Source organism: Triticum aestivum, chromosome 5A (genome assembly GCF_018294505.1).
Source record: "Triticum aestivum cultivar Chinese Spring chromosome 5A, IWGSC CS RefSeq v2.1, whole genome shotgun sequence".
NCBI lineage: Eukaryota > Viridiplantae > Streptophyta > Magnoliopsida > Poales > Poaceae > Triticum > Triticum aestivum.
Genome location: NC_057806.1, coordinates 657,271,284 through 657,296,707, shown reverse-complemented (window position 1 = coordinate 657,296,707; position 25,424 = coordinate 657,271,284). Strand labels below are relative to the sequence as shown.

Here is a 25,424-nt window from a genome sequence, read left to right as displayed (position 1 = left end):
ACTAATGATTTTTTAATCTTTTCCAACAAGTTGAAAAGTAGCAGCACTGTAAATGTAATTCGACAAGCACACATATCAGCATTACTCTTCTTCCATCACTTCATTCCACTCCTAAACCCTAAACCCCGACCTGGACAAGGAGGTGGGCAAGGCCACCGTCGCGCTGATGTGGCGCCGCTTGGAGAAGGAACTCGACGACAGAGCCGAGACCGTCGTCTCTGAGGCATCAAGTACACGTTTGCACCACTCGAGCCGAGGCACCACTCGCTTTGGCTCATCAACTTGTGTCTAGAGTCAACAAATTGGCGTATAGCAGTATAGGATAGCAAACATCTACTCCAATGATGATTCTGAAATTACTTAGCAAGTCACAAGCAGAATTGTACTAATGATTTTTTAATCTTTTCCAACTAGGAGAAAAGTAGCAGCACTGTAAATGTAATTCGACAAACACACATATCAGCACTACTCTTCTTCCATCACTTCATTCCACTCCTCTAAGTATCCTCGGATGCGGTCATTCCGGATGATGGTGCTTGACACGGTCTCATTGGTCAGAGGACAAATGTGTCCCTTCTTCTCGAACCAGCCCTTCAGGAAGTGTCGCTCGAATGTCTAAAAACACGATAATTTATATCGCATAGTTAGTTTCACTGCTCAAAAGAAACTACATGCAAATAAAAGTTCAACCACAATGCTTACCTTCCCTGTAGCAATTGTCACGGGATCTATCATGAGCTCCCCAGACAACGGACATGTAAGATATCCGGGAATTGCGCAACCGCCGCTGTACTCCTTAGCCTTCCCGTCCCTAACTTGGTCCATTGCTGACATGAATAAAGAACTAGGCTTGCGTCTAGCAGCTACCCAACTATCACGTAGCTCTCTGAAGTGAGTACGAGCAGCGACCCTCTCTTGCCAACGCAACCCTCGGAGTCTCCTGACAATTCTTACATCGCTCCACTCTCTTCTTGGGGACGAGGAGGAATAATCTCCACAAAATTCAGCGTATAAAGGGTACGGAATTTCCTACAGGGGTTTTGATCAAACAAATAGCTCTTAGTAAGTTGCATTGCAAGTTTGCCACTCATGGGTCAACCTCATACTTTTCTTTGAACACTATCTAGTCTAGTCAGAGAAGATTACTCAATAGTACTTGGGTATACTTACATCATCATTATTATAAGACCACTTTACTGGAACCTCATTGGAACGAGCTCCATTTTTCGGTGAATCGAACCACTGCAATCAAGCAAGGAAAATATGGTTACTGGGTCAGTCAAACCATGGGAGAATTTCAGAACAAATAGTTTATTTTAATTGATCATGGCTACTATACTAATGATTGACAAAAGGACAGATTTATGGGGCAGGAGTGCTGCTAACTACATAATACAACTTAAAGTTAGAACGTGAATGTAAGCATTTGTGTCTGTTTCAGTGTAATTAAGCAATAGGAGAAAATATTATTATTGGAAAGAAATGGTGAAACAAGATACATGGCATAAACAGAAACATATGAGAACAAGATAAAAGTTCTTTGCTTTCTGGTCCCAAGTTTCTACTCTTCAGAAACAATATTATGTCATAATGCGCCAGTAACTACTAATTAATATAAAGATACAACCGTACAAAACTGCTGCAGTTTTATGATTTACAGTTTTGGCACAAGGGAAATATGCATGCTATTTAATCAGTTTAACAATATCACAATGCAATTTTTGCCTTTTGGGCAGAACATCAGTTATCAAGAACAAAGTTGAAACATGCAGCACAAAATCAAGGGTAATCTACTGATCATTTAGTGTAACATGAAGCAATGGTGAGAGATCGTTAGTATCCAGAAGCTAACAACACCAGCATAACTATCTAATTATTATTGCTAAAGAGGTAAAGATAGACCAATAAATTTGATTTCATGGAACTGTCAAAAATGATGTAAGAGCAGTAAAGGTTCAGTTAATTTGATTGAATGTGATTGTTAAACATGCATACTTATGTTCTGGACTTGCACTAAACAGAACATTCACCCAAATTATTGTAATTCTTAACCAAAAGCAATAAACCTGACCGAAATAGCACAAGATATTTTCCACTGGCATGAGCCTACAAATTATTCACTTGCAGCAAAAGTGCAAAACATGCTATCATACCAAATAGAAGAATCAATTAGCACAAGCCTGGACACCTAAATCTTGAACAGTTTCGAATAATCACAACAAGATCCTTGCGTGCCACTAAATTTGATAACCCACCGCAAGAAGAACTCGAGTAATTATAAGGAAAAACAACTAAATTGTCAAACTGTCCCTAGCATTTGCCCGAGATTCCATTTCTACTACTAAATCATCCCCAACCCCAAGATTTTAACAGACTAAGAGACCAAAATTCCACATTCCGAGAAAGTAAGAAGACCAGATTCATCATTCACGCCATACCTGCTCCTTCCTATGCATTGCCTCTTCCGCGCGCAATGAGTTGAACTGCTCAAGAGGAAACCAAGAAACGCTCAAGAATGCACTCCAGAGACTCCAAGAAACAACAACAGCACGTCGCAGAGGCCATCACCTGCTGTTCTCGTCGGCTCTTCTCCTTGTCGACGGCCGCCTGCTCTTTCACCAGCCACCGCTGCCTGGACACCATCTTGGGGTCGAACGGATGCGCCGCCGCGTTGGTCACCTCCCTCATCTCCGCCGCCAAGGGGTCGCCCCACGTCACCCGGGCCTTGCTGCCGCCCGCCGCGGAGCTCAACTCCCAGCCTCCGAAGGCCCCAGCTCTCAATGCGGCGGTGTAGTCGAGGGAGTGGGTGGAGGAGCTACTGCTTCCTGCGGAGCTCGGAGGAGAAGGAATGGCCTTGAGGGGCAGCATCCCCTTTCCCTTCCGGTTGACCCCTGTCGCGGAGGAGCTCGATCCATTGGAGTAGCCTCTTTTTTTCTCTGAATCGAACCACTGCCTGTATGATTGATCAAGAGACTGCAATCAGAGGAAAAAATATGGTTACTGGGTCAATCTAAACCACGAGAATATTTCAGAAAAAATAGATTATTTTAATTGATCATGGCTTCTATACAAACGATCGACAAAAGGACAGATTATCCGGCAGTAAGGGTTCAGTTAGTTTAATTGAATGTGACTGTTAAACATGAATACATGATGTTCTGGACTTGCATTAAACGGAACATTCACCTGAATTCTTTTAATTCTTAACCAAAGGAAATAAACATTTTCCTGAAATAGCACAAAATATTTTCCACTGGCATGAACCTACAAATTTTTCACTTGCAGCAAAAGTGCGAAACATGCTATCATACCAAATGCAGTAGAAGAATCAATTAGCACAAGCCAGGACACCTAAATCTTGAACAGTTTCGAATAATCACAACAAGATCCTTGCCTGCCTCTAAATTTGATAACACACCGCAAGAAGAACTCGAGTAATTATCAGGAAATGCCTAATCGTCAAAACTGCCCCCAACAACTGCGTGAGATTCCGTTTCTACTACTAAATAATCCCCAAGTACCCCAAGATTTTAACAGTTTGTAACTTTGAAACGTCTTATTATACTGACAACTATGGCGACTCAGAACTAGTACAATGTTCCAGGACTGTTCTACTCGAGTAATACTAGTCTTTCACCAAACAAATTTGGAACCAACAATTTTTTCACTTGCAGCAAAAGTGCAAAACATGCTATCATACCAAATACAGTACAAGAATCAATTAGCACAAGCCAGGACACCTAAATCTTGAACAATTTCGAATAATCACAACAAGATCCTTGCCTGCCTCTAAATTTGAAACGCACCGCAAGAAGAACTCGAGTAATTATCAGGAAATGCCTAATCGTCAAACTGCCCCCAACAACTGCCCGAGATTCCGTTTCTACTACTAAATTATCCCCAAGTACCCCAAGATTTTAACAGTTTGTAACTTTGAAACGTCTTATTATACTGACAACTATGGCGACTCAGAACTGGTACAATGTTCCAGGACTGTTCTACTCGAGTAATACTAGTCTTTCACCAAACAAATTTGGAACCAACAATTTTTTCACTTGCAGCAAAAGTGCAAAACATGCTATCATACCAAATACAGTACAAGAATCAATTAGCACAAGCCTGGACACCTAAGTCTTGAATAGTTTCAAATAATCACAACAAGATCCTTTCCTGCCTCTAAATTTGATAACGCACCACAAGAAGAACTCGAGTAATTTTCAGGAAATGCCTAATCATCAAACTGCTCCCAGCATTTGGCCGAGAGCCCGAGATTCTGTTTCTACTACCAAATCATCCCCAACGCCAAGATTTTCACAGATTTAGAGATCACAATTCCACATTCTGAGAAAGCAAGAAGATCAGATTAATGCCATACCTGCTCCTTCCTCTGCATCGCCTCTTCCGCGCGCAACGAGTTGAACTGCTCAAGAGGAAACCAAGAAACGCTCAAGAACGCATTCCAGAGACTCCAAGAACTCCAAGAAACAACAACAGCGCGTCGCAGAGGCCATCACCTGATGTTCCCATCGCCTGTTCTCCTTGTCGACGGCTGCCAGCCGCTGCCTGGACACCAGCTTGGGGTCGAACGGATGCGCCGCCGCGTCGGGCACCCCCCTCGTCTCCGCCGCGCCGGGGTCGCTCCTGGTCACCCGTGCCTTGCTGCCGCCTTCCGCGGAGCTCGACTCCCCGCCTCCGAGGGCCCCGCCTCTCAATGCGGCGGCGTAGTCGAGGGAGCGGGTGGAGGAGCTGCTGCTGCCCGCGGAGCTCGGAGGAGAAGGAATGACCTTGGGCGGCAGCGTCCCCTTGCCCTTCCGGTCGCCCCCCGCCGCGACGGAGCTCGACCCATCGGCGCCGCCTCCGGCGTGCTCGCGGCGGGGTCGGTCGAGGTGGAGGGGCGTCGCGCGGGGAGGTGGCGGCACAGCAGCGCTCGGGGGCCCATTGGAGGAGGCGTTGGACTTGGAGCGCCCACGGGCCGGTTCTTGGATGTGGTCGTCCTCGACCGGTTCCGCTCCTGAACCGGGTGGTTCCATCGCGGCGGGACTCGGGAGAAACTTGGAGGACTCGCGTGGCAATTCCGCTAACTCTCGAGGGCGTGGAGAAGAAACGGGTGCAGGGTGCGGGATGGAAAAGGGGAGAAGGTTTGACGGCTATTTATTTGTAAACCCTCAGGGCGGTTTGGTCCTTGGGTAGTTCTCTTTTTGAAAACAACCCCATGCTGAACCACACATTAGTATACAAGGGTAGGCACACATGCCCCATTTGCAGATACAACCGATAAGAAAGGGATTTTTTTCTACAAGAGAGGTGAACAGGGACACGCGACCAGTCCACCTACGAAGGGTCGGATGCGTGTCAAGTCACACAATGTAGATTGCATCTGCGTACTACGTGAGCACCTACGTAGCCATCGAAGGATGCCTCTGCTGAACATAATTCGGTTTGTCACCGGCAAGCCGGAGTTCTGGTGGCCACCGAGGAGCCGAGACCATCGAATCTCCTTCATGTCTCGGATCAACCCCTCATGATTGTTTACAAAGCTAGAGATCGGCAGGAAATAAACTCTACCAAAAAGAAGGCAACAACCAAGACAAAAGATAAATGAGATAGTAAAGTCTTGGTTCGCTAAAAGTAGCAATAGTATCCATGTGAGAGTTTGCTGGCTTTGAGAACATCGTGATGAGAGCGGGGATGATGAGGTCCTTTGGTTGCATATGGTTCTAGGAGACGAGAATGTTTGTTGTTACTTGATGTTATATATTGTTTCTTCTCTTGCTATTTTTCTTCCATGTGTTGCATGATTTTACCCTTTAGGATTTGGTTGGTGAGTCTACTGAAACGGTTAGCTCTGACTTGGCCTAGGTTTGTGGTTGGTGGATATTTGTTTCCTAGATAAGTGTCTTCCCAATTCACTTGTAATTTTTTAATTGCAGGGGGTGGTATCCATGCTATTATTCCAAAGGGTTTGATAGCTATGTTTCAGAAGCTTGTTGCGAAAGGGAATGTGTACTATCTGCAGTATCTTGAGATTTCTCCTGCAATGAAGCAGTACATGACAACGTCACATAGGTTTGAGATGAGGTTCACTACACGGACCACGGTCAGGAGGGTAGATCATGTACCTGACGAGTTTCCGATCTACATGTATAAGCTACGTTCTCTTAAGGATATAGCTGGCACTATCACCGGCAAAACTTATCTGCTAGGTAATCTTCAATTGTGTGTGCATTTGTGATCTTCTATATCATAGGCAGTTCGTATGTTTGTATTTTAACTGAACATTTTGTTTGCTTGTTTGTTGGAAACGATATAGATGTGGTGAAGGAAATATGCCACAGAGGCAATAATAAAGTTGTTATTTTATATTTCCTTATTCATGATAAAAGTTTATTATTCATGCTAGAATTGTATTGATCGGAAACCTTAATGCATGTGTGAATACATAGATAAACACTGTATCCCTAGTGAGCCTCTACTTGACTAACTCGTTGATCAAAGATGGTTAAGGTTTCCTAATCATGGACATGAGTTGTCATTTGATAATGGGATCACATCATTAGGAGAATGATGTGATGGACATGAAGGAAATATGCCCTAGAGGCAATAATAATGTTGTTGTTTATATTTCCTTATATCATGATAAATGTTTATTATTCATACTAGAATTATATTAACCGGAAACTTAGTACATGTGTGAATACATAGACAAACAAAATGTCCCTAGTATGCCTCTACTTGACTAGCTCGTTAATCAAAGATGGTTAAGTTTCCTAACCATAGACATGTGTTGTCATTTGATGAACGGGATCACATCATTAGAGAATGATGTGATGGATAAGAACCATCCGATAGCTTAGCATAATGATCGTTTAGTTTTATTAATATTGCTTTCTTCATGACTTATACATGTTCCCCTGACTATGAGATTATGCAACTCCCGAATACCAGAGGAACACCTTGTGTGCTATCAAACGTCACAACGTAACTGGGTGATTATAAAGATGCTCTACAGGTATCTCCGATGGTGTTTTTTGAGTTGGCATAGATCGAGATTAGGATTTGTCACTCCATGTATCGGAGAGGTATCTCTGGGCCCTCTTGGTAATGCACATCACTATGAGCCTTGCAAGCAATGTGACTAATGAGATAGTTACAGGATGATGCATTACGGAACGAGTAAAGAGACTTACCGGTGACGAGATTGAACTAGGTATGATGATACCAACGATCGAATCTCGGGCAAGTAACATACTGATGACAAAGGGAACAACGTATGTTGTTATGCGGTTTGACCGATAAAGATCTTCGTAGAATATGTTGGAACCAATATGAGCATCCAGGTTCCGCTATTGGTTATTGACCGGAGATGTGTCTTGGTCATGTCTACATTGTTCTCAAACCCGTAGGGTCCGCACGCTTAACGTTCGATTGCGATTTGTATTATGAGTTATGTGATTTGATGACTGAAGTTTGTTCGTAATCCCGGATGAGATCACGGACATGACGAGGAGTCTCTAAATGGTCGAGAGATAAAGAGCGATATATTGGAAGGTTATATTCGGACACCGGAATGGTTCCGAAGTGTTTCGGGTATTTTCTGGAGTACCGGGAGGTTACCGAAACCACCCGGGGAAGTAGTGGGCCTTAATGGGCTTTAGGGGAAAGGAAAGAAGGGCCTCAAGGGGTGCCCCCCCATGGCTGGTCTGAATTGGACTAGGAGGGGACGGCGCCCCCCTCTTTCCTTCTCCCCTCTTCCTCCTTCCCTCCTTCTCCTAGTTGGAATAGGAAAGGGGGGCCGAATCCTACTTGGACCGGGCCCCCTTTGGTGCGCCCCCATTGGGCCGGCCTCCTCTTCCCCCTCCTTTATATACATGGGAAGGGGCACACCAAGCCTTCTCTTAGACATGTGCGGTGCCCCCCTCCACAGTTACACACCTCGGTCATATCGTCCTAGTGCTTAGGTGAAGCCCTACGCCGATAACTTCATCATCACCGTCGCCACACCATCGTGCTGACGGAACTCTCCCTCGTCCTCAACTGGATCAAGAGCTCGAGGGACGTCATCATGCTGAACGTGTGCTGAACACGGAGGTGCCGTACGTTCGGTGCTAGGACCGGTTGAATTGCGAAGACGTTCGACTACATCAACCACGTTACTAAAAGCTTCCGCTTTCGGTCTACGAGGGTATGTGGACACACTCTCCCCGCCCGTTGCTATACATCTCCTAGATAGATCTTGCGTGATCGTAGGTAAATTTTTTGAAATACTGCGTTCCCCAACAGTGGCATCCGAGCCAGGTCTATGAGTAGATGTTATATGCACGAGTAGAACACAAAGAGTTGTGGGCGATAATAGTCATACTGCTTATCATCAACGTCTTACTTTGATTCGGCAACAAAAAATCATTGTGGTTTTGATGCGTAGGTAAAAACGGTTCTTGCTAGAAGGCCGTAGTAGCCACGTAAAACTTGCAACAACAAAGTACAGGACATCTAACTTGTTTTTGCAAGGCATGTTGTGATGTGATATGGTCAAGATGTGATGAGATATAAGTTTTTGTATGAGATGGTCATGTTTTGTAAAAGTTATCGGCAACTGGTAGGAGCCTTATGGTTGTCCCTTTATTGTATGAAATGCAATCGCCATGAAATTGCTTTACTTTATCACTAAGCGGTAGCGATAGTCGTAGAAGCAATAGTTGGCGAGACGACAATGACGCTACGATGGAGATCAAGGTGTCAAGCCGGTGACGATGATGATCATGACGGTGCTTTGGAGATGGAGATCAAAGGCACAAGATGATGATGGCCATATCATATTACTTTTTTTGATTGCATGTGATGTTTATCCTTTATGCATCTTATTTTGCTTAGTACGGCGGTAGCATTTATAAGATGATCCCTCACTAAATTTCAAGGTATAAGTGTTCTCCCTGAGTATGCACCATTGCTACAGTTCATCGTGTTGAGACACCACGTGATGATTGGGTGTGATAAGCTCTACGTTCACATACAACGGGTGCAAGCCAGTTTTGCACGTGTAGAATACTCGGGTTAAACTTTATGAGCCTAGAATATGCAGATATGGCCTCAGAGCACTGAAACCGAAAGGTCGAACGTGAATCTTATAGTAGATATGATCAACATAGTGATGTTCACCATTGAAAACTACATATCACATGATGATCGGACGTGGTTTAGTTGATATGGATTACATGATCATTTAGATGACTAGAGGGATGTTTATCTAAGTGGGAGTTCTTAAGTAATATGATTAATTGAACTTTAATTTATCATGAACTTAGTACCTGCTAGTATTTGCATGCCTATGTTGTTGTAGATCAATGGCCCGTGCCACCGTTCCTTGAATTTTAATGTGTTCCTAGAGAAAGCTAAGTTGAAAGATGATGGTAGCAATTACACGGACGGGGTTCGTAACTTGAGGATTGTCCTCATTGCTGCACAAAAGAATTATGTCCTAGAAGCACCGCTAGGTGCAAAACCCGCTGCAGGAGCAACTCCAGATGTTATGAACGTCTGGCAGAGCAAAGCTGATGACTACTCGATAGTTCTGTGTGCCATGCTTTACAGCTTAGAATTGGGACTTCAAAGACGTTTTGAACGTCATGGAACATATGAGATGTTCCAGGAGTTGAAGTTAATATTTCAAGCAAATGCCCGAATTGAGAGATATGAAGTCTCCAATAAGGTCTATAGCTGCAAGATGGAGGAGAATAGTTCTGTCAGTGAACATATACTCAGAATGTCTGGGTACCACAACCACTTGACTCAACTGGGAGTTAATCTTCCTGATGATAGTGTCATTGACAGAGTTCTTCAATCACTGCCACCAAGCTACAAAATCTTCATGGTGAACTATAATATGCAAGGGATGGATAAGACAATTCCCGAGCTCTTCGCGATGCTAAAGGCCGCGGAGGTAGAAATCAAGAAGGAGCATCAAGTGTTGATGGTTAAAAAGACCACTAGTTTCAAGAAAAAGGGCAAAGGGAAGAAGGGAAGCTTCAATAAGAACGGCAAGCAAGTTGCTGCTCAAGTGAAGAATCCCAAGTCTGGACCTAAGCCTAAGACTGAGTGCTTCTACTGCAAAGGGACTGGTCACTGGAAGCAGAACTGCCCCAAATATTTGGCGGATAAGAAGGATGGAAAAGTGAAAGGTATATTTGATATACATGTTATTGATGTGTACCTTACTAATGCTCATAGTAGCTCCTGGGTATTTGATACTGGTTCTGTTGCTCATATTTGCAACTCGAAACAGGGGCTACGTATTAAATGAAGATTGGCTAAGGACGAGGTGACGATGCACGTGGGAAATGGTTCCAAAGTCGATGTGATCGCCGTCGGTGTGCTACCTCTACATCTACCATCGGGATTTGTTTTAGACATAAAAAATTATCATTTGGTGCCAGCGTTGAGCATGAACATTATATCTGGATCTTGTTTGATGCGAGACGGTTATTCATTTAAATCAGAGAATAATGGTTGTTCTATTTATATGAGTAATATCTTTTATGGTCATGCACCCTTGAAGAGTGGTCTATTTTTGTGAATCTCGATTTTAGTGATACACATATACATAATATTGAAGACAAAAGATGCAGGGTTAATAATGATAGTGCAACTTATTTGTGGCACTACCTTTTAGGTCATATTGGTGTAAAGTGCACGAAGAAACTCCATGCTGATGGGCTTTTGGAATCACTTGATTATGGATCACTTGATGCTTGCGAACCATGCCTCATGGGCAAGATGACTAAGACTCCGTTCTCCGCAACAATGGAGCGAGCAACTGACTTATTGAAAATAATACATACTGATGTGTGCGGTCTGATGAGTGTTGAGGCTTGCGGCGGGTATCATTATTTTCTGACCTTCACAGATGATTTTAGCAGATATGGGTATATCTACTTGATGAAACATAAGTCTGAAACATTTGAAAAGTTCAAAGAATTTTAGAGTGAAGTGGAAAATCATCGTAACAAGAAAATAAACTTTCTACGATCTGATCGTGGAGGTGAATATTTGAGTTATGAGTTTGGTCATCATTTGAAACAATGTGGAATAGTTTCGCAACTCACGCCACCTAGAACACCATAGCGTAATGGTGTGTCCGAACATCGTAACCGTACTTTATTAGAAATGGTGCGATCTATGATGTCTCTTACTGATTTACCACTATCGTTTTGGGGTTATGCTTTAGAGACAGATGCATTCACGTTAAATAGGGCACCATCTAAATCCGTTGAGACGACACCATATGAACTGTGGTTTGGCAAGAAACCTAAGTTGCTGTTTCTTAAAGTTTGGGGCTGCGATGCTTATGTGAAAAAGCTTCAAGTTGATAAGCTCGAATCCAAATCGGAGAAATGTGTATTCATAGGATACCCAAAGGGAACTGTTGGGTACACCTTCTATCATAAATCCGAAGGCAAGATATTCGTTGCTAAGAATGGATCCTCTCTAGAGAAGGAGTTTCTCTCAAAAGAAGTGAGTGGGAGGAAAGTAGAACTTGATGAGGTAATTGTACCTTCTCCCTTATTGGAAAGTAGTTCATCATAGAAATCAGTTCCAGTGATTCCTACAACAATCAGTGAGGAAGTTAATGATGATGATCATGAAACTTTTGATCAAGTTACTATCCAACCTCGTAGGTCAACCAGAGTATGATCCGCACCAGAGTGGTACAGTAATCCTGTTCTGGAGGTCTGTTACTTGACCATGACGAACCTACAGACTATGAGGAAGCAATGATGAGCCCAGATTCCGCAAAATGGATCGAGGCCATGAAATCTGAGATGGGATCCATGTATGAGAACAAAGTGTGGACTTTGGTTGACTTGCCCGATGATCGGCAAGCCATAGAGAATAAATGGATCTTCAAGAAGAAGACTGACGCTGACGGTAATGTTACTGTCTACAAAGGTCGACTTGTTGCGAAAGGTTTTCGACAAGTTCAAGGAGTTGACTATGATGAGACCTTCTCACTCATAGCGATGCTTAAGTCTGTCCCAATCATGTTAGCAATTGCCGCATTTTATGATTATAAAATTTGGCAAATGGATGTCAAAACTGCATTCCTTAATGGATATCTTAAAGAAGAGTTGTATATGATGCAACTAGAAGGTTTTGTCGATCCAAAAGGTGCTAACAAAGTGTGCAAGCTCCAGCGATCCATTTATGGACTGGTGTGTAACACCCCGGTAGTTCAGCTACAGTAATCCCCTTCTAATGATGCGTTGTCATCATTGTTACTGTTGCTAATATCACTTTGATTCGAATCCAGTCCAAATTTTAAATTGAAATTAAAGTCAAAATTCAAACTTCGCACATATGCAAAATAAAATGTTCGCATTATTCTACAAATTCCCCTGATCATTTGTCATGTTGAAACCAACATCATTTGACTCACCAATTAATCCCTATGTAAATATAAAGTGGTCCGATAGCAACAAAAATAACCGTTATGAAATAAACAAATGTTTATGTAGTTCCAATTGACTTGAAACTTTCTGGGCCTCTCCAAAATAATAACTAATATTTATGTGACAAGTTTCATGGTCAATTAAATTTATTTGGTATGAAATTTAAATGCAAAACATTGAAGAAAAGTAAAATAGAAGTTAGAAAGTATAAAAGGAAAAGGCCACAATGCAGCCAGACCTTAGTGCAAAGTGGATGCCCAGCCCACTTCCACCTCTCCTTCAATCTTGCTACAGGAGCAGGGGAGGTCATGGCAGGCATCCACTCCATGGTCGCGCCCCTGGGTGACATGCCGGCGATCCCACGGCTTTCTGGGAGGATAAGACGTTGCCTCGTGCCCCTTCCCCGAACCTAGCTTCGTCTCCCTCCTTCCCCCGCGCTGTTCCCTCTCCCTCCCACGTTGCCCAACCCCATCGTGGCCTTGTCGTCATCGATCCCGCGGCCACTAAGCCTCCCGCACCTCCTCGTGGTGCCCACCGGCTTCCCCGTCGTCGACTATGTCGACTACGGGCATTCGCTCGACTGGAGCCGCTCCGAATCCTCGCCATCCAGCTTGACCACGCCATCGGCCGCACCACTACCTCGCCGTCGTGCTACTCCTCGTGGCCATCCCCGGCCTCCCCGACCTCGCCTTCGTGCTCCCAGTGAGCATCTCTTCCGATTCCCCCGTTCCCTCTCTTCGATTCGATGCCGTAGAATCGCGCCCGCGTGTCGCCACCATGGTCGGATCTCCAGAGCTCCATTACCGTGCATACTCGCTCACTCCCCGTTGTGCCCTAGCCGCATCTAGCCACAGCCCCAGCCCGTCCCAGCGCGCCCGCGCCTCCCACAGTTGCCCACGTTCTCCCACGGCCCTGGCTGCTGCCGCACTGAAGGAAATATGCCCTAGAGGCAATAATAAAGTTATTATTTATTTCCTTATATCATGATAAATGTTTATTATTCATGCTAGAATTGTATTAACTGGAAACATAATACATGTGTGAATACATAGACAAACAGAGTGTCACTAGTATGCCTCTACTTGACTAGCTCGTTGATCGAAGATGGTTATGTTTCCTAACCATAGACATGAGTTGTCATTTGATTAATGGGATCACATCATTAGGAGAATGATGTGATTGACTTGACCCATTCTGTTAGCTTAGCACTTGATCGTTTAGTTTGTTGCTATTGCTTTCTTCATAACTTATACATATTCCTATGACTATGAGATTATGCAACTCCCGTTTACCGGAGGAACACTTTGTGTGCCACCAAACATCACAACGTAACTGGGTGATTATAAAGGTGCTCTACAGGTGTCTCCGAAGGTACTTGTTGGGTTGGCGTATTTCGAGATTAGGATTTGTCACTCCGATTGTCGGAGAGGTATCTCTAGGCCCACTTGGTAATGCACATCACTTAAGCCTTTCAAGCATTGCAACTAATGAGTTAGTTGCGGAATGATGTATTACGAAACGAGTAAAGAGACTTGCCAGTAACGAGATTGAACTAGGTATTGGAATACCGACGATCGAATCTCGGGCAAGTAACATACCGATGACAAAGGGAACAATGTATGTTGTTATGCGATTTGACCGATAAAGATCTTCGTAGAATATGTAGGAACCAATATGAGCATCCAGGTTCCGCTATTGGTTATTGACCGGAGACGTGTCTCGGTCATGTCTACATAGTTCTCGAATCCATAGGGTCCGCATGCTTAAAGTTCGGTGACGATCGTAATTAGGGTTTTTGTGTTTTGATGTACCGAAGGTTGTTCAGAGTCCCGGATGTGATCACAGACATGACGAGGAGTCTCTAAATGGTCGAGACATAAACATTGATATATTGGAAGCCTATATTTGGATATCGGAATCATTCCGGGTGAAATCGGGATTTTACCGGAGTACCGGGGGGTTACCAGACCCCCCCTCCCCCGGGGGTTAATGGGCCTACATGGGCCCTAAGGGAGAAGAGGAGGGCCGGCCAGGGCAGGCCGCGCGCCCCCTCCCCCTATTCCGAATAGGACAAGGAAGGGGGGGCGCACCCCTTTCCTCTTTCCCCCTTCCCCTTTCCTTCTCCAACAAGGCAAGAGGGGGAGTCCTACTCCCAGTGGGAGGAGGACTCCTCCAGGCGCACCCCTAGGGGCCGGCCGCACCTCCCCCTCCCTCCTTTATATACGGGGGCAGGGGGCACCCCATGACACACAAGTTGATCTTCATGATCGTTCCTTAGCCGTGTGCGGTGCCCCCTTCCACCATATTCTACCTCGGTCATATCGTAGCGGTGCTTAGGCGAACATCATCACCGTCATCACGCCGTCGTGTTGACGAAACTCTCCCTCAACACTCAGCTGGATCGAAGCTCGAGGGACGTCACCGAGTTGAACGTGTGTAGAACTCGGAGGTGCCGTACGTTCGGTACTTGGATCGGTCAGATCGAGAAGACGTACGACTACTTCCTCTACGTTGTGTCAACGCTTCCGTTGCCGGTTTACGAGGGTACGTAGAAATCACTCTCCCCTCTCGTTGCTATGCATCACCATGATCTTGCGTGTGCGTAGGAATTTTTTTGAAATTACTACGTTCCCCAACAGTGGCATCCGAGCCAGGTTTTATGCGTTGATGTTATGCACGAGTAGAACACAAGTGAGTTGTGGGCGATATAAGTCATACTTCTTACTAGCATGTCATACTTTGGTTCGGCGATATTGTTGGATGAAGCGGCCCGGACCAACATTATGCGTACGCTTACGCGAGACTGGTTTCACCGCCGTGCTTTGCACACAGGTGGCTGGCGGGTGTCAGTTTCTCCAACTTTAGTTGAACCGAGTGTGGCTACGCCCGGTCCTTGCGAAGGTTAAAACAACACCAACTTGACAAACTATCGTTGTGGTTTTGATGCATAGGTAAGAACAGTTCTTGCTAAGCCCGTAGCAGCCACGTAAAACTTGCAACAACAAAGTAGAGGACGTCTAACTTGTTTTTGCAGGGCATGTTGTGATGTGATATGGTCAAGACATGATGCTATATTTTATTGTATGATATGATCATGTTTTGTAACCGAGTTATCGGCAACTGGCAGGAGCCATATGGTTGTCGCTTTATTGTATGCAATGCAATCGTCTTGTAATGATTTATTTTATCACTAAGCGGTAGCGATAGTCGTTGAAGCATAAGATTGGCGAGATGACAACGATGCTACGATGGAGATCAAGGTGTCATGCCGGTGATGATGGTGATCATGACGGTACTTCGGAGATGGAGATCACAACTACAAGATGATGATGGCCATATCATATCACTTATATTGATTGCATGTGATGTTTATCTTTTATGCATCTTATCTTGCTTTGATTGACGGTAGCATTATAAGATGATCTCTCACTAAATTTCAAGATAAAAGTGTTATCCCTGAGTATGCACCATTGCCAAAGTTTGTCGTGCCCAGACACCACGTGATGATCGGGTGTGATAAGCTCTACGTCCATCTACAACGGGTGCAAGCCAGTTTTGCACACGCAGAATACTCAGGTTAAACTTGGCGAGCCTAGCATATGCAGATATGGCCTCGGAACACTGAGACCTAAAGGTCGAGCGTGAACCATATAGTAGATATGATCAACATATTGATGTTCACCATTGAAAGCTACTCCATTTCACGTGATGATCGGTTATGGTTTAGTTGATTTGGATCACGTGATCACTTAGAAGATTAGAGGGATGTCTTTCTAAGTGGGAGTTCTTAAGTAATATGATTAATTGAACTTAAATTTATCATGAACTTAGTACCTGATAGTATCTTGCTTGTCTATGTTTGATTGTAGATAGATGGCCCGTGCTGTTGTTCCATTGAATTTTAATGCGTTCCTTGAGAAAGCAAAGTTGAAAGATGATGGTAGCAATTACATGGACTGGGTCCGTAACTTGAGGATTATCCTCATTGCTGCACAGAAGAATTACGTCCTGGAAGCACCGCTGGGTGCCAGGCCTGTTGCTGGAGCAACACCAGATGTTATGAACGTCTGGCAGAGCAAAGCTGATGACTACTCGATAGTTTAGTATGCCATGCTTTACGGCTTAGAATCGGGACTTCAACGACGTTTTGAACGTCATGGAGCATATGAGATGTTCCAGGAGTTGAAGTTAATATTTCAAGTAAATGCCCGAATTGAGAGATATGAAGTCTCCAATAAGTTCTATAGCTGCAAGATGGAGGAGAATAGTTCTATCAGTGAACATATACTCAAAATGTCTGGGTATCATAATCACTTGACTCAACTAGGAGTTAATCTTCATGTTGATAGTGTCATTGACAGAGTTCTTCAATCACTGCCACCAAGCTACAAGAGCTTCATGATGAACTATAACATGCAAGGGATGGATAAGACGATTCCCGAGCTCTTCGCAATGCTAAAGGCTGCGGAGGTAGAAATCAAGAAGGAGCATCAAGTTTTGATGGTCAACAAGACCGCCAGTTTCAAGAAAAAGGGCAAATGGAAGAAGAAGGGGAACTTCAAGAAGAACAGCAAGCAAGTTGCTGCTCAGGAGAAGAAACCCAAATCTGGACCTAAGCCTGAAACTGATTGCTTCTACTACAAGCAGACTGTACACTGGAAGCGGAACTGCCCCAAGTATTTGGCGGATAAGAAGGATGGCAAGGTGAACAAAGGTATATGTGATATACATGTTATTGATGTGTACCTTACTAGAGCTCATAGTAGCACCTGGGTATTTGATACTGGTTCTGTTGCTAACATTTGCAACTCGAAACATGGACTACGGATTAAGCGAACACTAGCGAAGGACGAGGTGACGATGCGCGTGGGAAATGGTTCCAAAGTCGATGTGATCGCAGTTGGCACACTACCTCTACATCTACCTTCGAGATTAGTATTAGACCTAAATAATTGTTATTTGGTGCCAGCGTTGAGCATGAACATTATATCTGGATCTTGTTTGATGTGAGATGGTTATTCATTTAAATCAGAGAATAATGGTTGTTCTATTTATATGAGTAATATCTTTTATGGTCATGCACCCTTGAAGAGTGGTCTATTTTTGATGAATCTCGATAGTAGTGATACACATATTCATAATGTTGAAGCCAAAAGATGCAGAGTTGATAATGATAGTGCAACTTATTTGTGGCACTGCCGTTTAGGTCATATCGGTGTAAAGCGCATGAAGAAACTCCATACTGATGGACTTTTGGAATCACTTGATTATGAATCACTTGGTACTTGCGAACCATGCCTCATGGGTAAGATGACTAAAACGCCGTTCTCCGGTACTATGGAGAGAGCAACAGATTTATTGGAAATCATACATACCGATGTATGTGGTCCAATGAATGTTGAGGCTCGTGGCGGATATCGTTATTTTCTCACCTTCACAGATGATTTAAGCAGATATGGGTATATCTACTTAATGAAGCATAAGTCTGAAACATTTGAAAAGTTCAAAGAATTTCAGAGTGAAGTTGAAAATCATCGTAACAAGAAAATAAAGTTTCTACGATCTGATCGTGGAGGAGAATATTTGAGTTACGAGTTTGGTCTACATTTGAAACAATGCGGAATAGTTTCGCAACTCACGCCACCTGGAACACCATAGCGTAATGGTGTGTCCGAACATCGTAATCGTACTTTATTAGATATGTTGCAATCTATGATGTCTCTTACTGATTTACCGCTATCGTTTTGGCGTTATGTTTTAGAGACGGTTGCATTCATGTTAAATAGGGCACCATCGAAATCCGTTGAAATGACGCCTTATGAACTGTGCTTTGGCAAGAAACCAAAGTTGTCGTTTCTAAAAGTTTGGGGTTGCGATGCTTATGTGAAAAAGCTTCAACCTGATAAGCTCAAAGCCAAATCGGAGAAATGTGTCTTCATAGGATACCCAAAGGAGACTGTTGGGCACACCTTCTATCACAGATCCGAAGGCAAGACATTCGTTGCTAAGAATGGATCCTTTCTAGAGAAGGAGTTTCTCTCGAAAGAAGTGAGTGGGAGGAAAGTAGAACTTGATGAGGTAACTGTACCTGCTCCCTTATTAGAAAGTAGTACATCACAGAAACCGGTTTCCGTGACACCTATACCAATTAGTGAGGAAGCTAATGATAATGATCATGAAACTTCAAATCAAGTTACTACCGAACCTCGTAGATCAACCAGAGTAAGATCCGCACCAGAGCGGTACGGTAATCCTGTTCTGGAAGTCATGCTACTAGATCATGGTGAACCTACGAACTATGAAGAAGTGATGGTGAGCCCAAATTCCGCAAAATGGCTAGAAGCCATGAAATCTGAGATGGGATCCATGTATGAGAACAAAGTGTGGACTTTGGTTGACTTGCCTGTTGATCGGCAAGCAATTGAGAATAAATTGATCTTCAAGAAGAAGACTGACGCTGACGGTAATGTTACTGTCTACAAAGCTCGACTTGTTGCGAAAGGTTTTCGACAAGTTCAAGGGATTGACTACGATGAGACCTTCTCACCCGTAGCGATGCTTAAGTCTGTCCGGATCATGTTAGCGATTGCCGCATTTTATGATTATGAAATTTGGCAGATGGATGTGAAAACTGCATTCCTGAATGGATTTCTAGAAGAAGAGTTGTATATGATGCAACTAGAAGGTTTTTTCGATCCAAAGGGAGCTAACAAAGTCTGCAAGCTCTAGCGATCCATTTATGGACTGGTGCAAGCCTCTCGGAGTTGGAATAAACGCTTTGATAGTGTGATCAAAGCATTTGGTTTTGTACAGACTTTTGGAGAAGCCTGTATTTACAAGAAAGTGAGTGGGAGCTCTGTAGCATTTCTGATATTATATGTGGATGACATATTACTGATTGGAAATGATATAGAATTTCTAGATAGCATAAAGGGATACTTGAATAAGAGTTTTTCAATGAAAGACCTCGGTGAAGCTGCTTACATATTGGGCATTAAGATCTATAGAGATAGATCAAGACGCTTAATTGGACTTTCACAAAGCACATACCTTGACAAAGTTTTGAAGAAGTTCAAAATGGATCAAGCAAAGAAAGGGTTCTTGCCTGTCTTACAAGGTGTGAAGTTGAGTAAGACTCAATGTCCGACCACCGCAGAACATAGAGAGAAACTGAAAGATGTTCCCTATGCTTCAGCTATAGGCTCTATCATGTATGCAATGCTGTGTACCAGACCTGATGTGGGCCTTGCTATAAGTCTAGCAGGGAGGTACCAAAGTAATCCAGGAGTGGATCACTGGACAGCGGTCAAGAACATCCCGAACTACCTGAAAAGGACTAAGGATATGTTTCTCGTATATGGAGGTGACAAAGAGCTCATCATAAATGGTTACGTTGATGCAAGCTTTGACACTGATCCGGACGATTCTAAATCGCAAACTGGATATGTGTTTATACTGAACGGTGGAGCTGTCAGTTGGTGCAGTTCTAAACAAAGCGTCGTGGCGGGATCTACATGTGAAACGGAGTACATAGCTACTTCGAAAGCAGCAAATGAAGGAGTCTGGATGAAGGAGTTCATATCCGATCTAGGTGTCATACCTAGTGCATCGGGTCCAATAAAAATATTTTGTGACAATACTGGTGCAATTGCCTTGGCGAAGGAATCCATATTTCACAAGAGAACCAAGCACATGAAGAGACGCTTCAATTCCATTTGGGATTTAGTCCAAGTGGGAGACATAGAAATTTGCAAGATGCATGCGGATCTGAATGTTGCAGACCTGCTGACTAAGCCTCTTCCATGAGCAAAACATGATCAGCACCAAGGCTCCATGGGTGTTAGAATCATTACTATGTAATCTAGATTATTAACTCTAGTGCAAGTGGGAGACTGAAGGAAATATGCCCTAGAGGCAATAATAAAGTTATTATTTATTTCCTTATATCATGATAAATGTTTATTATTCATGCTAGAATTGTATTAACCGGAAACATAGTACATGTGTGAATACATAGACAAACAGAGTGTCACTAGTATGCCTCTACTTGACTAGCTCGTTGATCGAAGATGGTTATGTTTCCTAACCATAGACATGAGTTGTCATTTGATTAACGGGATCACATCATTAGGAGAATGATGTGATGGACTTGACCCATTCCGTTAGCTTAGCACTTGATCGTTTAGTTTGTTGCTATTGCTTTCTTCATAACTTATACATATTCCTATGACTATGAGATTATGCAACTCCCGTTTACAGGAGGAACACTTTGTGTGCCACCAAACGTCACAACGTAACTATGTGATTATAAAGGTGCTCTACAGGTGTCTCCAAAGGTACTTGTTGGGTTGGCGTATTTCGAGATTAGGATTTGTCACTCCGATTGTCGGAGAGGTATCTCTGGGCCCACTCAGTAATGCACATCACTTAAGCCTTGCAAACATTGCAACTAATGAGTTAGTTGCAGAATGATGTATTACGGAACGAGTAAAGAGACTTGCCGGTAACGAGATTGAACTAGGTATTGGAATACCGACGATCGAATCTCGGGCAAGTAACATACCGATGACAAAGGGAACAACGTATGTTGTTATGCGGTTTGATTGATAAAGATCTTCGTAGAATATGTAGGAACCAATATGAGCATCCAGGTTCCGCTATTGGTTATTGACCGGAGACGTGTCTCGGTCATGTCTACATAGTTCTCGAACCCGTAGGGTCCGCGCGCTTAAAGTTCGGTGGCGATCGTAATTAGGGTTTTTGTGTTTTGATGTACCGAAGGTTGTTCGGAGTCCCGGATGTGATCACGGACATGACGAGGAGTCTCGAAATGGCCGAGACATAAATATTGGTATATTGGAAGCCTATATTTGGATACCGGAATCGTTCCGGGTGAAATCGGGATTTTACCGGAGTACCGGGGGGTTACCGGAACCCCCCGGGGGGTTAATGGGCCTACATGGGCCCTAAGGGAGAAGATGAGGGCCGGCCAAGGCAGGCCGCGCGCCCCCTCCCCCCTAGTTCGAATAGGACAAGGAAGGGGAGGCGGCGCCCCCCTTTCCTCTTTCCCCCTTCCCCTTTCCTTCTCCAACAAGGCAAGAGGGGGGAGTCCTACTCCCGATGGGAGTAGGACTCCTCCAGGCGCACCCCTAGGGGCCGGCCGCACCTCCCCCTCCCTCCTTTATATACGGGGACAGGGGGGCACCCCGTTACACACAAGTTGATCTTCGTGATCGTTCCTTAGCCGTGTGCGGTGCCCCCTTCCACCATATTCTACCTCGGTCATATCGTAGCGGTGCTTAGGCGAAGCCCTGCATCGGTAGAACATCATCACCGTCATCACGCCGTCGTGCTGACAAAACTCTCCCTCAACACTCGGCTGGATCGGAGCTCGAGGGACGTCACCGAGTTGAACGTGTGCAGAACTCGGAGGTGCCGTACGTTCGGTACTTGGATCGGTCAGATCGGGAAGACGTATGACTACTTCCTCTACGTTGTGTCAACGCTTCCGTTGCCGGTTTATGTGGGTACATAGACATCACTCTCCCCTCTCGTTGCTATGCATCACCATGATCTTGCGTGTGAGTAGGAATTTTTTTGAAATTACTATGTTCCCCAACACGTGCCGCTCCCGCCGCTGCTTGCTGCTACACTTTGCGCCTGCCACTGTTGCTTGCCATTCCTCTTGCTACTCTTGCCGCTTGCAGCTGCTAGCTGCTACCGCTGCTTTGGCTTCTGCGGCCGATGCTTGCTCTGCTTGAAACCGCTGCTGCCGCTGCTACATACTCCAGCGGTTGCGGCTCTCGCGCTACTGCCGCGCTATGCTAGCTCCCCGGCCTCCCACTGCGCGCGCCCTCGCCCCTCCGCTCGCGCCTGCCGGAGATGCTTCTCGCCCGGGTCGTTGATACGTCTCCAACGTATCTATAATTTTTTATTGCTCCATGCTATATTATCTACTGTTTTAGGCAATATTGGGCTTTATTATCCACTTTTATATTACTTTTGGGACTAACCTATTAACCGGAGGCCCAGCCCAGATTTGATGTTTTATGCCTATTTCAGTGTTTCGAAGAAAAGGAATATCAGACGGAGTCGAAACGGAACGAAATCAACTGGAGAAGTTATTTTTGGAAGGAAACACACCTGATGGACTTGGACCCCACGTCAAGGAAGGAACGAGGTGCTCACGAGGGTGGGGGGCGCCCCCCTAGGGCGCGCCCCCTGTCTCGTGGGGCCCTCGTGGCTCCCCTGACGTACCTCCTGCACCCATATATACCTACATGACCTAAAACTTCCAGAATGGACAACAGATCAGGAGTTCCACCGCCAGAAGCCTTTGTATCCACCGAAAACCAATCTAGACCCGTTCCGGCACCCTACCGAGGGGGGGGGCAATCCTTCTCCGGCGGCCATCTTCATCATCCCGGTGCTCTCCATGACGAGGAGGGAGTAGTTCTCCCTCGGGGCTGAGGGTATGTACTAGTAGCTATGTGTTTGATCTCTCTCTCTCTCGTGTTCTTGATTTGGCACGACCTTGATGTATCGCGAGCTTTGCTATTATAGTTGGATCTTATGTTTCTCCTCCCCCTCTTCTCTCTTTTAATGAATTGAGTTTCCCCTTTGAAGTAATCTTATCGGATCGAGTCTTTAAAGACTTGAGAACACTTGATGTATGTCTTGCCGTGGATATCTGTGGTGACAATGGGATACCACGTGCCACTTTATGTATGTTTTGGTGACCAACTTGCGAGTTTCCTGACATTGGGAACCTATGCATAGGGGTTGGCACATGTTTTCGTCGTGATTCTCCGGTAGAAACTTTGGGGCACTCTTTGAGGTCCTTTGTGTTGGTTGAATAGATGAATCTGAGATTGTGTGATGCATATCGTATAATCATCCCCACGGATACTTGAGGTGATAATGGAGTATCTAGGTGACATTAGGGTTTTGGTTGATTTGTGTCTTAAGGTGTTATTCTAGTATGAACTCTAGGGCTGTTTGTGACACTTATAGGAATAGCCCAACCGATTGATTGGAAATAATAACTTTGAGGTGGTTTCGTACCCTACCATAATCTCTTCGTTCGTTCTCCGCTATTAGTGACTTTGGAGTGACTCTTTGTTGCATGTTGAGGGATAGTTTTATGATCCAATTATGATAGTATTGTTGAGAGGACTTACACTAGTGAAAGTATGAACCCTAGGCCTTGTTTCAACACATTGCAATACTGTTTATGCTCACTTTTATCACTTGTTACCTTGCTATTTTTATTATTTCAGATTACAAATACCTATATCTACTATCCATATACCACTTGCATCACCATCTCTTCGCCGAACTAGTGCACCTATACAATTTACCATTGTATTGGGTGTGTTGGGGACACAAGAGACTCTTTGTTATTTGGTTGCAGGGTTGCTTGAGAGAGACCATCTTCATCCTACGCCTCCTACGGATTGATAAACCTTAGGTCATCCACTTGAGGGAAATTTGCTACTGTCCTACAAACCTCTGCACTTGGAGTCCCAACAACGTCTACAAGAAGAAGGTTGTGTAGTAGACATCAAGCTCTTTTCTGGCGCCATTGCCGGGGAGGTGAGTGCTTGAAGGTATATCTTTAGGTCTTGCAATCAAGTCTTTTAGTTTCTTGTTTTATCACTAGTTTAGTCTATAAAAGAAAATTACAAAAAAATGGAATTAAGTTTGTCTCATACACTTCACCTTTTAATATCTTTCGTGAGTATGATGGAAAGGATAATTGTGCTCAAGTGCTAGAAGAAGAAATCTATAAAATGTTTGGCACTAAATATTTGAATGATGAGCATGATTGCAATGTTGTTAGTATGAATTCCTTGAATATCCATGATGCTAATGATACGCAAAGCCACAAGCTTGGGGAAGCTATGTTTGATGAAGATGATATTTTTTGTCCCCCATGTTTTGATGAGCAAATTTATTATGATCAAAGCATGCCTCCTATTTATGATGATTATATTGATGAAAGTGGAATCGGAGAGGTCATGACTTTATTTAGTAATGATTCCACTATTTCGGAAGAGGTTCCAATTGATCATGAGAACAAAGTTGCTATCTATGATGATTATTGTGATGACTTGTATGCTATAAAGAATAATGATATCCATGAAACTTGTCATCATGATTTTAGTTTTCAATTGGATTATGCCTCACATGATAATTATCTTGTTGAGTTTGCTCCCACTATTATTCATGAGAAGAATTTTGCATATGTGGAGAGTAATAAATTTTCTATGCTTGTAGATCATGAAAAGAATGCTTTAGGTACTGGTTATATTTTTAAATTCATTCATGATGCTACTGAAAATTATTATGAGGGACGAATATATGCTTGTAAGAATTGCAATAATATTAAGTTTCCTCTCTATGTGCTTAAAGTTTTGAAGTTATGCTTGTTTTACCTTCCTATGCTAATTGATTATTGTTCCCATAAGTTATTTGATCACAAAAACCCTATGCATAGGAAGCATGTTAGACTTAAATGTGCTAATCATATTCTTCATGATGCTCTCTTTATGTTTCAATTCTTATCCTTTATGTGAGCATCATTGAAATCATCATGCCTAGCTAGGGGCGTTAAACGATAGCGCTTGTTGGGAGGCAACCCAATTTTATTTTTGTTCCTGTTTAGTAATAAATAATTCATCTAGCCTCTGTTTAGATGTGGTTTTAGTTGTTTAATTAGTGTTTGTGCCAAGTAGAACCTTTGGGAAGACTTGGGGAAAGTCTTGTTGATCATGCTGTCAAAAACAGAAACTTTAGCGCTCACGAGAACTGCTGCCATTTTTATTTGGAGAGTTCTATTTAGTTAATTCTTTTTGCAGATGATTAATAGATAAATTCCTCAGGTCCAGAAATTTATTTCAGAATTTTATGAGTTCCATAAGTATACATTTGATTCAGATTACTACAGACTGTTCTGTTTTTGACAGATTCTGTTTTCGA

At 43.7% G+C, this 25,424-nt stretch overlaps 1 protein-coding gene across 1 annotated transcript; it reads right to left on the bottom strand.

Annotated features, from left to right (window-relative positions):
- Window positions 1-223: 223 nt before the first annotated feature.
- LOC123105706 (putative E3 ubiquitin-protein ligase LIN) lies at window positions 224-5,132 on the bottom strand. The gene is made up of 7 exons (XM_044527826.1): window positions 4,515-5,132; window positions 4,376-4,420; window positions 2,569-2,973; window positions 2,439-2,483; window positions 1,171-1,242; window positions 703-1,029; window positions 224-615 (listed from the first exon to the last, which is right to left on the bottom strand). Exons 1-7 carry the CDS (start codon window positions 5,028-5,030, stop codon window positions 466-468), a joined length of 1,560 nt encoding a protein of 519 aa, XP_044383761.1. The 5' UTR covers window positions 5,031-5,132; the 3' UTR covers window positions 224-465.
- Window positions 5,133-25,424: the final 20,292 nt, after the last annotated feature.